The sequence below is a fragment of the Parambassis ranga genome, chromosome 14 (genome assembly GCF_900634625.1).
Source record: "Parambassis ranga chromosome 14, fParRan2.1, whole genome shotgun sequence".
In the NCBI taxonomy this organism is placed as follows: domain Eukaryota; kingdom Metazoa; phylum Chordata; class Actinopteri; family Ambassidae; genus Parambassis; species Parambassis ranga.
Window position 1 is genome coordinate 16,476,648 of NC_041034.1, and position 13,194 is coordinate 16,489,841.

The 13,194-nt window shown below is 42.6% G+C and overlaps 1 protein-coding gene across 2 annotated transcripts in view; it reads right to left on the reverse strand.

The window, feature by feature from the left end:
• rnf43 (ring finger protein 43) overlaps positions 1-13,194 on the reverse strand; it is a 66,530-nt gene that overhangs the window by 17,546 nt on the left and 35,790 nt on the right. For both annotated transcript variants that reach the window (XM_028421222.1, XM_028421220.1), the window contains exon 2: positions 8,327-8,440. In XM_028421222.1, the coding sequence (XP_028277023.1) occupies positions 8,327-8,440 (114 nt within the window). The remainder of the gene's footprint in view (positions 1-8,326; positions 8,441-13,194) is intronic.

Consider the following 13,194-nt stretch of genomic DNA (forward strand, 5'->3'; position numbering starts at 1 on the left):
GGACTCAGAGAAGACTGTGTTGAGCTCCGCATGCCGACGGTAACTATGCAGAGCCAGTACACAGCCTGTGTCAGCTTGGCGACGGGGGAGAAAAAGGGAAGAGCAGAAAAGTGAGAAAGCGGGAGCAACAAGCTGCTAATCGTCAGGCACTGGAAATGAGAGCCAGCATCTGAAAACATCACCTCTCAAAGCAAACAACATGTCTTCCAGATCTTATGTACATGTGGAGAGGAGAGTTTGCCGTGCCATAGGCCCAGCCAGTGTTTAGCTTAGCAACGCTGGCATCAGGCGAGAAACCGACAAGACATGACAGGATGAGTAGAGAGAGAGCGGAGAAGCAGACCCTCTGCAAATCACTCACACCTCGATGGCGGGAGTGATGACAGTGCAGAACTGAGCTGAACGACAACAATGTTGCAGGTAAAGGTGACATCTGTTGAGCTGTGACCTGAGAGTGATTGGGCCTGTCTAACCTCTGAGTCTCAAATGCTAGGTTGAAATGTGTATGACCGATTATTGATTATTGACGATGATGTTTGGTGAGACTTGTGTTTATAGCTTCTGTGGGTCAGTTGTGTAATGCATTTTTCCTCATGTGCCTTCAAACAGACACAAAGACCTCATTCCTTCCATCTCCTGACATTTCTGTAACCATGCTGCCCTTTTGTACACTACCTGCACACCTGAACAGACACATTTAATTCAGTGTGATTTTTGTGCTTCTCAGGGGCCACCAAAATCACTGTTCCAAAAACCACACATGACTGCGAAATGCAAAGCACACCACTTGTTTTTGAAGTGGCAACAAAAAAAGGAATGCACTTTCCCATTAAGCAGGGGAACCTGAAGTATTCCACTCATTGTTCAGCTGCTCACAAAGCCAAGCTCTCTGTGAAAGGTCTCCCCCTGCACAAGGAAAAAAAAAGCTTGTTCCAAAAGCTTTTGCTTAATCTCTCACCCAGCTGCACGGACCACGTATTAAAAGTACACCACTGTACAGTATAGGTGCAGCCACAACCCTCTTCACAGATTACTCCTCTGTGAACTCTCATCACCACCGTTCAGGTGGTTACAGCAGGAGACCAGCATCTACAACACAGGCCTGTATTGAAATGCATTCATTCTTTGAAGCTGTGCCTCCAGCCCTCCAGAGACAAGCTGAGGTCAACAAGCAGAAACCCAAGACTTGTTTTGTTTATAGCATGCAGCTTCTTTGTCCAAAATATTCTCTGGCTGAGTCCCATGGGAATGCTTGTGGGACGACAACACAGGACTTATCACAGTTTTCCTGTCCTTGGACTTCTAACACAGCAGATTCTGCATAAGCATCCAGGACAGCAGGTCCCACAGTAAAATGCTCATCACTTACTCAGTGTGTCTGAATATATGTCTGCAAGCAAGAGGGGCATGCAAACAAAAACTCAATGATGTGCTCTGGGTTAGAAATGAGCATAGTGTTAGCCACTAAAATGTCATGCTGAACCACTTAAAAGGAGGAAGCAGCTCAGTATGACATACAGATGAACTCAGACTTCAGTATTTTTATTTTTGCTTTTCATTTTCATTTAGTGACTCCCTGGAGCTTCACACACCCATTCTTTTACAATAAATTATAAATATGACACAAACACAGTTATCACGTTAGCTTATTAGCTCACAGTGATGATATTTACCAAGAATGATGTTTACCATGTTCATCATATTAGTTTATCATGCTAACAGTTGCTAATTAGCACAAAGTATTCATACTCCTGACATACAGTATCTCAACCTAAGATAATAAAAATTAATGTATCAGCTAAAAGAATAGAAAACACTTTTGGCATCAGAATGGCTAAATATGTGCCATGTAAATAAATACTTGTATGTTTCCATGGCACACTAGCAGCTCTGAGAGCTACTGAGTTATTAATATAGTCAGTGCAATATAAAGTAACACTTCTAACTAACATCTTACTAATCTAAGAATCTAATTTAAGAATCACTTAAATTTGCACTCCACTACTGCCCTACTGTAGATACAAGGTGTTTCAGTGTATTGATCTGTTACTACCACAATGTGCCACACACACTTCGTACATATGTATGAACACACACTATTACCAGTACTAACTCTGACAACATCATGCCACAGGACTGCAGCTGATGTGAACACAGTCTGCAGGAGGAGGTGGAGTTAAAATACTGCCTGTGTAGGTGGATCAGAGAACAGCCTGACAAAGGTGCCCATTGTTTGGCTTTATTAAAAACCACTGTGAGTGTTCAATATTTGCATCATTGTGCAAAGATCAAGAGTCAAAGCACTGTGGCTCAGGCAAATAGCTCTGCAGTCAGAACACCATCTGTCTCAAAGACAAAATAAATAAAAGAACCCTCAGAGACGGCCTAATCAAACCACAAATTACATCAAGGGCACAGCGAGAGCTGTAATGAGTGCACTGACTGAAAAGAAGGCAGTCATTAGGCTGCTGGATTCGAAGCTAAGTACTTCCTACTGAGTTATCTCCACAGTGATATGGCGAGTGCCTAACTTTAGCATAAAGGAAATAGGAGGGAGAAAACTGAGTCGTTGGGGTCAAACAGAATGGGCAGTAAAGGCAGGAGGAGTCCTGGAGTCTTGGAGGGATAAGCCCAAAGTAATTCAATGTCACTAGCATTAGCACAAGGCTAGCAAAGCATTTGCATTCAAGAATGATCAAAGCACTGTAAACCTATCTGACTAGGAGCAGAAGGAATATTATGCTCATGATAACAGGAAGAAAGAGCTTGTACCTTCAGCTCAGAGGACTGAAAAATAGATTTTCAACTGTCCCCATGCGGTTTTCAAATGTTTTATGCAGTGATTTACAGTTTATATCATACTGGAAACAGTAGGAATGTGGCGCGTGTGTTTTTTATACTTTCAAGATGAAAACATTTAAGTTGCATGCAATGGTTTAATAGGTGCATGGTCCTTGCTGTTAGATCAGCAAAGCATGGCCAAGTTTGCAAAGGTAAAACCGACTCTGACTAGCAGAAGACAGAAGCAGAAAGGCAAGGTTCATCCCGTGCAACAGTCTGGCAGAGAGAAGCAAATAATGAATTTTCTTGGGAGAAAAATCAAAGTGAATCCAGAAGCCCGCTAACACTGACGCACTTCATACCAGCCAAAATATCCATTGTGTACCTGCTGCCTTTTGCATTTAGACTCAGAAGCTGAGATATCCTCCTTTTCCAGATGTTCCCCTGTGTTCCTCCTACTTCACTTGTCTCAGATGAGCTGGAGATGTTGGACTCAGCCACCAAAGGAAAAGCAGCCAAAGGCAGCTGCCATTGCATTTCCAGCCTCCGTCTTTGCTAAAAAACAGCAAGCAGGAATAGCCTGAAGTCGGAGTCACCCCCCAACTTGACAACTTAAGACACAAGGAGACAAAAACATTGTCATGAGGGCCGTGATTTATTTCTCCCTGCACGGGCTTCCCTTGTTTTCAACCACTTCCTGTCACTGGGACCACTCTTCCTGGCCTGAGAGTTTAGGCCACAGGGAGATCAATTTAACCATTAAGTAGTACTAGTTTTTATGACTTCTTAATCCTTTACATTTTCCAGCAATGTGGTGGTTTAGTATCATGGATAGTCACTGCTGGCAGCAGTGGGCGGACAGCCAGCCCAGCGATGCCCTGAGCCCTCCACCTCTTCACTCTGACGTCTCTCTTTGTAGTCTGCATGCATTTGTTCTGAGCTGAAGTGATGTTGCTTCTATTGAGCCACAACTAAACACAACACTTCCACTTAAACATTGTGCAACAAGCATTAGGGTGTTTCAAAATAACCACAGAAACCCTGATTGTTATGTACACTTCAGACTTGTCATTTTGATTAACTAATTTGCAGTATCTATAAGTGGGCAGGATACTGACACACGAACAAGTCTCATAGAGCCGTAAAGTAATTAAAACTTGTCTCTCTGATGCTCCCTCAGGTCCATTGATTCCTGCCAATTCTATCCTAGTGTCTCCTTCCAAAACAGCAGGTAACCAGGGCAACACCTGCACACATCAAGAGACTTTTAAGTGTCGCCTGCAGGTAGACATGTTACTGCGATAACCAACACGATGTGACAGAGATGGTTCAGGTTCAATTTTACAGCAATGTTGACTGAGATAAATGAGTTGTCAAAAATTTTGACTTGAGGATCATTGCTACTGTTTATGTCGTAATATGAAAACTGATCTGATATGAAAACAGTCTCACACATAAATAATAATAATGATAATGATGCATTGGTTTTATATAGCATCTTTTTGCTGGGCACTCAAAGTGCTTTATATTAAAATGCATTATTCATTTACACCACATGCACACAGTGGCGGTTGTAACCTACACATGTAGGGGGAGACTGACGGAGACGTGGCTGCCAATGTGTGCCTACAGCCTCTCTGACCACCAGTGATTCATTCATTCACCTGTGTGTGCCGGAGGGTAAAGTGCCTTGCCCAAGGACACACAACAGCGACTAAGGAGGAACCACCAACCTTCAAACCTTGGATGACCTGCTCTACCACTAAGCCCCTGCCATATCATATTTAGGATAACATATTTTTAAAACTATCAAACATGCAAAAACTAGCTGTGCGTTATGTTTGTACACTATAGTGTATAGATAATTAACTACACTACACAACTACTACTTAAGCTTAAGAGACATCACCTGCCCATGGTAGCATATTTATCACAGACAACAGCATACAGCTCACAAGTTTCCATACTATCAGTATAAGAAGGGAACTGCCCTGTATGTAAAGGAGCATGAAAATTGAATAGCAATTTTTATCATAACCTTCAACATGGCCAAATATAATCTATGTATCCCACACTGTTTGAGTGCTACAGGTACAACACAGTGTGTCTGGACATGAATATAACTGCACCTCCAAATAGGAGGAAATGTGTGACTGTGAACAAGAATTGTGGCCCCTCTGTGATCTGTTAGCAGTCCTGTGAGGTTGTTTCCTTTCCTTTTTAAATGTGCAGAAGCTAAGGGGCGAATAAACTGTCCACGTCAATCTGAAATTTCAAGTTGGCAACATCAAAACCTACTGATGGTCAAAATATCTGTATGTACAGTAAAAGCAAAAACAAACTGATGGCTGGTAGTGTGCAAAAACACACTGCAAGAGTAGACAAACCCTATGTGACACACACAGGTTTCCTGAAAAGCAATTTTGAAGCTGACCTCTTCCTAATCTGCTCAACCTCTCCCCTCTTTCACAGTAATAGGAACAGGGGCATCAAAGTAGCTAGTAGACTAGCATGGTTATATTAAGGGAGACCCAATTAACATCCTAGCATTTTGTATATTTGATGTCAATCAACAAATGGCAAACTTAGGCTTCATCAGAACCACTCATCCATTTGACATGTTTCAGTGCAGGTTAAACCAGTGGGAGGGCTAACTGACCCACTTGGAAACGACAATAATGTAATAATCTAATAATAATATCTAGTACTATAAGACTGTCATCTTGCTTGTGAGCACTACACTCTAAAAATACTATAATATTAATAATAAAGATGCATTCTATCACTGTTTATCCATGTGATTAAAACCACCTTTGTGCTGCCAGTTTTGTAAAGCTCACTAAAAGCACTGTTACACATGCTCACATGCTGTATGCTAACACACACACACAGACACACACACCCTAGTTAAAGAAAACAGGATTACAGCACAATCGGGCCAAGAAGTCTTTTCATCTGAGAGGAGCAGAATCAATAAGCAGAGAGAGTCAACAAGTTCAGACATGGGCCAAAAACTCAATCACTGTAAGAGCTGCTTTTAAAACAGCTTCATGTTCTTGGCATTGCACAGAGCTGAAGTTCATAGGTGAGAAAGTCAACTAAAAAGCACAATTTTATGGAGTGAAATAGGGTTAATGTTTAGAGCAGTCCTCCTGGCACCACTGTGATGCTTTTCTTCATTCAGTCATGTATTGCTCCGTGACTCCAGAATCTTCTCTGGGCTTTTGTATAATCAGGAAAGGCATCCTGGCAAGTGGAAAGCAGACAGATCACTTCTACTGTAGCACAACATGCTGGCAGTGAGAGCCGCTGGCCTTGTGTTGTGTTGTCTAATGATGCAAAACCACCAGAGCAGTGGAGGGTTTGATTCAGGCTTTTGCATAGAGAGAGGGAGAGAGATGCATCTGAAACAGACTGATGGGCAGTACGGAGCGAAAGCTTCTTGTATACTGCTTGGATAATTCTGAGTTTCAGATTTTTGTATTTAATAATATTAATGCAAAAGAAAACTTTGTCAGAAGAATGTGGAAAGTATGAGTAGATGAACAACTGCGTCTGCATCAGAGGGAGACTAACAGGGTCAATGTTTTGCTACAAACACTAATATTGGGGTTTAAACCTCACTTAAATGCCTCTGACTGGCCACAGCCTAAGAAAGCATCAAACCCAATGCATGCTGGTTATTGATATTTTATCATCTTTATGGCATAAGTGCCACAAGCACCACAGCCCTCAGCAGCAGTCAAGACTACAGTCTGTTTCATAGAATTTAATTTATCTATATTTTTCAAGTTTTCAAATGCAGGATTCAAAATCACTGGTAAATATTAAGCAACAAAAATTATCTACTGCTGTTAAATGCAATCAAAAATACATACACAACTCATACAAGAGTATGAACTTGGGGTAATTTACTTGGGGGTGGTGGGTAGAGGCCTAAACTGTAGGATATCTAGCGGAAGTGCTTAAGATGTTTTCCTCTGTATTTGAAGGTGACCTACTTTGTCAAAACAAGGTGTAAAAGAGCAGCATAGACATCCTGAGAGATAAAATGTATTTTTCCAAGCAGTTCAGAAATACAGCAAGTCTGATCTGGTGTAAAGAGCATTAGAGCAAATCAGCTAAGGAATCTCCCTGCAATGATGATTATAGGAAAACCAAAATAAAAACAGAGGATAACAATGAAACCTTATCCTTGAAGGTTTCAAACTTCACTTTGTTTGGTTTACGGTCTATTCTAAGTGTATGTGGTGCAACATGAGCCCTCTGTGGCTGTTGAAGTATCTATAGATCAACCGGGCGGGATACAGTCAGACTAAACTGTAAACAAGTCTCATCCAGAGACTGAGGCTGACCCAGCACCGCACATCCCAAATCATCTGATTCATCCTCTTCAAAAGGCCAAGAGAAAACTCCTCAACAGCTGCAGAGTGAATGTCCAATAAATCCACCACCACCAAAATGCTTTGAATCTCACAACGGAAGCGAGGATGCAGGTGGCTGGAGCGGAGTTTATTACAACATCTACTTTCCAGACAACCAAAACAACAAGAAAGACCCCCTCATACACGCCTCCTCCTTCCTCCTCCACTTCTCCTGATTTCAAAGGGAGGGAGAAAGCACTCGGAAGCAGCAGCCTTTTGTTCACGGGTACTTTTGCACGAGGGAGAGAGGACGTTTTGTTTATGGAACAACACAGTGTTGCCATTAAGCCTTTAATCAAAACTGTTTTCTGGAGTCAGCTTTGAGTGACACCCCTCTTTCCCAGTTTAGTTCCCACTGAGGGAGCAACAGGAGAAGCAAGAAAGGAGCAGAGAAGTGTGGGAATGTCTCTACATCGTCGCCACGGCGGGCAGCTCCTAAACATGGCTTTAAATTAGGGGAAAAGAAAACACAGGCTAAAAAAAGGCAGTCGCCTAACTATACTCCTGCCTGCTAATTTGTCACCACTTGAAAAACAAGGAAAAAATAGCAACAGTTTTAAATCACACTACTTTAAAGTTAGGGTATGCCAGCCAGTGTGTATGGTGGAATACTTAAACACAAGGGAGATTTAGGTCAACTCCATCAAACTTACACATACATCTAAACCATTGTGGGTGGAATCTATGGAGTTCTGGCTGCATTCATATTAGAGGGAAGCAGAAATAGAGAACAGTGAGTGTCTGGTTCTGGCTGGCTGGCTGGGATCGGACCAGTGACAGCTGGGGCTTGAAAGCCTTACATCCATAGCCAGGGCTCATTGCCACTTGCTACATAGCAGTGCTGAGCTAAGCCCACCCCCTCCTGTCCAAGCCTTCACTTTAAAAGATCACTGTCCTGAACAAAACATTAAGCTGCTGCCAAATAACTCCCTCTAAAACCACCTTCCCTTTAAAGTCTAAATCCAAGAGCGGAAGGGGTACTGGAGAGAGGACAAGATGGTTTGTCTGTCTGCTGCCATGTCTGAGAAAGAGGAAGGGTCACAGAGAGGGGAGGTTCCCAGACTCATCATCAGAGAAAAATGCATGAAGGTTTCAGCGTCATGTCTGTGTTTGATCAGTACCTTATCGAGCAGCGGCAGACAGCGGGGTACCCTGTGCTCCAGTTTGACAATGGTGATGAAGTCACTCTCTTGTCGTTCATCCTCACTTGTGTTGCACAGAGACAGAGGGTGATACTGCAAAAGAGGTGACAGAGAAAGTGATTAACACTCATGCAATATATGGAAAGCAATACATAAAAAAGTTAGACTTTTTGCAGCATCCACACACACATGTGTGCAGAAGTGCAAGAACATCCAGAGCCTTCCACACTGAGCTGAGCTTCAAAGCTGCTCTTCCGTGCATATGGCAATTTACTTTTGAATTCAATTTATCATTTTTTATTTAATTACACTGTGGGTGAAAACCCAAATGTCCGACAGAAATTTCCCTTCTGGGATTATTAAAGTATTTCTGATTCTAATCTGATTCTGAACTGACAATGAAGATCATATAGTATATTCACATTTTTTCCATAGTGTGTAATGAAACACAAAAAATATCATATTGACATATTTATTTATATACATACATAAAAATATATATGTACATATGACCCAAACGAGAAGAAGTTTTCAAGACAGCCTTGAAAAAAAGTCTATACAGACATACTAAAGCTGTTTTCACACCATTCAAGAACAACAGTTGCACTTGATGGAAGCCTTTATGTGTTAAATTGAGGCGTTTCCTTCCAAACCATATCCAGCTGATATCAAGAGGAAAAACTCTGGCACCCCTGCGAAATCAATTACATGGATGACGATGTTCACTCCCACTCAAAGCCTTGAGGACTAAAAGAATGAGAGATAGTCTTTGGTAGGAACATTTGATCCCCTCTGAAAGGAAGGAAATTCATAGCTGCTGAAAGGCTGCATTTAAGAGCTCAAGAGATAGCAGCAGTGTTTGCAAGTCACAGACATGCTGTCACGGGAACGAGGAGTTGCACAGCAGTCAGGGAGGCTGCAATCCACTCCTGAAACAGCTCCACACAACACTAATCTTCCCAGAATGGAGACAGCCCCGACACAGTGCTCCCAGATCACCCTGCAGCACCCAGGCCCCTGCACACATCCACACCCCAGTAGAGCGGTCCCACCCTGCATTGCCCTTCCCCAGTCCTGCCCCGTCCTAGTTCTGCCCTGGTGGGCCTCTTCATGTGGCTGTGGGCTGAGGTCACGGGGCTCCCCCTCATCTCACCCAGCGGAAATCCCTAAATTAAAAAGACCCATGGGTGACATCAACAGCTGGCACCCCCGGGTAGGGGAATTGACGTAATGTGCAGCAAAGGGCTGGTGCATGTCTGTCAGGAGGAGAGAGAGCAGACCAGAAAGAAAGCAGACTTGAGGAACCGATGTGGGACAAGCAGATAAAAAATGAGGACAGAAAACAAAGGTGGGAGGGAAATGTTAGTGTTGAAATGTTATACGTATAATCAAATTAGCATTGAAAATGTTCAAGGTAGAGTATGATATCTACTCCGAACTATCGCACAGGTAACAGCAGCACTAATCCTACTTGAACACACAAAAATGTATGAACTGGATTATAGACAGAGACGCCCAACTCCTAAGAGTGCAGGGGCTTTATAGGAAGATTCAGAGCTAGCAAGTGTGGTGCTGAAAACAGTGTTAATAGAATAAAAGTATAGCTTTCAACAACCAGAGTCAATGATTAAGTAAAACCAGTGGTTAAATGAACAAAATGTATTCATGTTACCTATAGGTAATCAATAACATTTAATTTGCTAGCTCACAACAATGGACACTGAAGGCTAAAACACTTAAATAAACTCTTTAAATAGAAATAAATAAATTTGCAGTAAAAAGAAAGCTTAGTAATAGGTAAACACAAAGTAATGGATAAAAAGTTCAAATAACTCAAACTGATTAAATACTTAAATGTAAGTAGTAAACACTTGCTACCATACTTATTTCTATACTACATTTATTATTATACTAATGACCTAAAAGTAAAGTAATGAATAAATGATTGAGACTTATATCAATAGATCCAGTTGATTGGAAATAATTAAAAGCGTAATCTGTACAAAATGGACTATCAATAATATAGACTTAAAGTCCAACATTTAAAGCACGACAGGTGTGTTCACAGGGTTAGGGTTAGTTAGAGTACAAATTGTTGGGTATTCTGCCCTGAATGAGGTCTTCAGACCCTCACATCTTGCCACATTGGCAGCCGACCTTCAGGAAGGAAGGCAGGCATCAAGACAGCATGAACCCCTGGCCTGGCCTGCATGCTGCGCTGCCAGCTGCCTCTACCAGTCTGCATTTACTAGGCCCAAATTAAAGGCCTACAGTTGAACTTGGCCCTTAACAAAGAAAAAGGAGGAAATAAAAAAAATCCTTTAATGACACAACTTCACTGATGCCATGACCTCTACTCTTTTTTTGCGATAGATTTACGGGAAACTCTAAGGAAGGGATACATTCAGGACGATTTAACAGTAAATACTTGATCATGACTGGATCTTGCTGTGATGTGAAACATGTTGATGCATGGAGCTGTGCAATCATACCTAATAAAGCAGATAATAATCCCAAGCTGAGCCAAACTGACTCAGAAGGAGTGGCTGCTTTTAGTTTCCTTTGGCTTTCTGAGGCTCTGAGGGCAACCACCTCAATGGTCACAGCGTCTATGTTTTGCATCGTTGACAAGACTAAGCATTATCTTCTATTTTAGATATATGCCCACACCACTTACAATCAGATGGCTGTGAACACTCTCCATGTGCCACCAATGGTGCCATCTACCACTTAGAAGTACTGGACTATAAACAGTAACCAGGACAGACTGAAACGTCTTCATTTGGTTTTTGTGTGGCCCTGAGAAAAAGGGGCCTGGGAAACCAAATCACTGAGTCTCCATTTCACAGGGACTAGAAACCACAGGGCACGCAAACAGTTCCCCACAGACTGTTAACAATGCTCACTCCTCCATTCCGCCTCCTCCTCCTCATCTGTCTAGATCTGTTGCAAAACTGACGGGGACATGTCCCTCGGTTCCTTTGTAGCCACGATTAAAGGCATTCCTTTCTAGCTCAATCAAAGACTACCCCAAAAATATTCCCAGGCAAGAACCTAACAGCCTCAAAAACAAATATATGGACAGTAAAAGGGGAAAATAAATAGTAGCTGCGGTGAGAAGTCAATAATATTTTTTCCCCTCACTTAGCCCTGCGGATCTTCTTTTTTCATCTGCCAATAATCAGCACAACTTTTTAGTTCATGTGCTGCCAGCAGGGAACCAGGGCCAGGCTGTTATGTCAGTGTGTGTTAAAGAGGGGAAGCAAAAGGATCTTGCGCCTCTCATCAAGTCATACCAATCAATTACCAGCTGCTACCGACCGTCATGGCTTACACAAAACAATCAAAAAGAAGCAGATCGTTGTTGCAGGAGATGAAAGACACACATCAGTATGTGACTACTCTATCAAATGAATCAAGGCTGAGAGTGAGGAGAAGATTTCTGCAATGGAGCTCTGCCTGGAGGCCAGGAAAGCCTGCCAGCATGGTGCATATCAAGGAAGAATTCAATCAGCCCTGTCACATGCAAAACTGCATGTGCGCATAGTATCTGTTTTTCTGGGTTCTGACCCACTTCTAATGCAGGAAGCTTCTTCAGCAGCTTCCCACATTTAGGCTGAATAAAATTTCTTTAAAGATGCACCTGTTTAGGGGCAAACATAGCAGTAATGAAAAAATCCTTAACGAGTTTTGTAAATGTTGTATATGTTTGTCTAAATGAAAGCTTTCTTTTGGTAGAGGATGCTACGACGAGAGTATATAAAAGCATTGCAAGCAGAGATCTGTATCTGGTTACCTAGGTTACTGGGCAACTCGGCTACAATCTGTATGTCGCCTGAGGTGACAAAGGAGCTGACCCTTTGCTTCCTGTCCAGCTACTTTAAAAACACATCAGGTGCCGGCTCTGCTCAGCAGAGCAGCAGTTTGTGTTAAAATGTGGGCTAATGAGTGAATGTAGCTCTGTATTGTTGCCACAGGCACCTGAGCATGTGCTAGCATGGGAACACGTGTGTGTATAAGCGTGTGTCTACTGATCCACTTGTGCAAATGGCTCTGTGTGGTTCTGCAGAGCAGAGCTGGGTGCAGCAGTGTGTACGTGTGTGTCTAAATCTCAGCGGTTGCTTCAGGGGGCCACTGAAAGCCAAGTGACTGAGCCTTTTCTCAAATGTCATATCCGTCTCTGCACCAATAATCAAGCAGTGCTGGCGTCTTCACACACACTGTGGTCAAGCTCTCAGTGCCACAGATAAAACAGATACACACTCCTCAATCAGACATCCCTGCATGTCGTGACCCTACACTAAGTGGATTTACATGAAAGGCTGATGTGAGAGTGAGAGCTGCCCGGTGCCAGGGGAGCAGAGCAGAGGGTCTTTCTCTGTCACAGCATCTGGAAAAGTGGAGGCCCTCGCCCCTTCTGTCTTTGCAAATGCAAACGAACAGGAGGCATTAGTGCTTTGGTCCTGTCAAAACAAAAGGCGTGTCATCTTTCCCCCCCACTTTATTGACAGTGTCAGACCCATATCCAGTAACGGTTACCGCAGAGAATGACTTGGGGAAACGTGATACTATAATGAGGCCTAAATAATTACCACCAGCCCCAAATTTGCCCGGGCGCTTTCTTTAAGTAGGAGTGCTTCTCCCCAAATGCAGGCCCGTCAGACTGTCTCTCTGTTCTATAAAAGGGATTAGACAGAGAAGAAAGAACCTGGAGAAGGAAGAGGAGTTGGGTCTTAAAGAAAGGAAGCTGAGGAGTGAGCTGAGCACTTGCACTAGTGGAATACCAGATGAGGAATAACTGCTAATTCTTTTGTGATGCATCATTTTTCCATCTGACACCTTTTTCT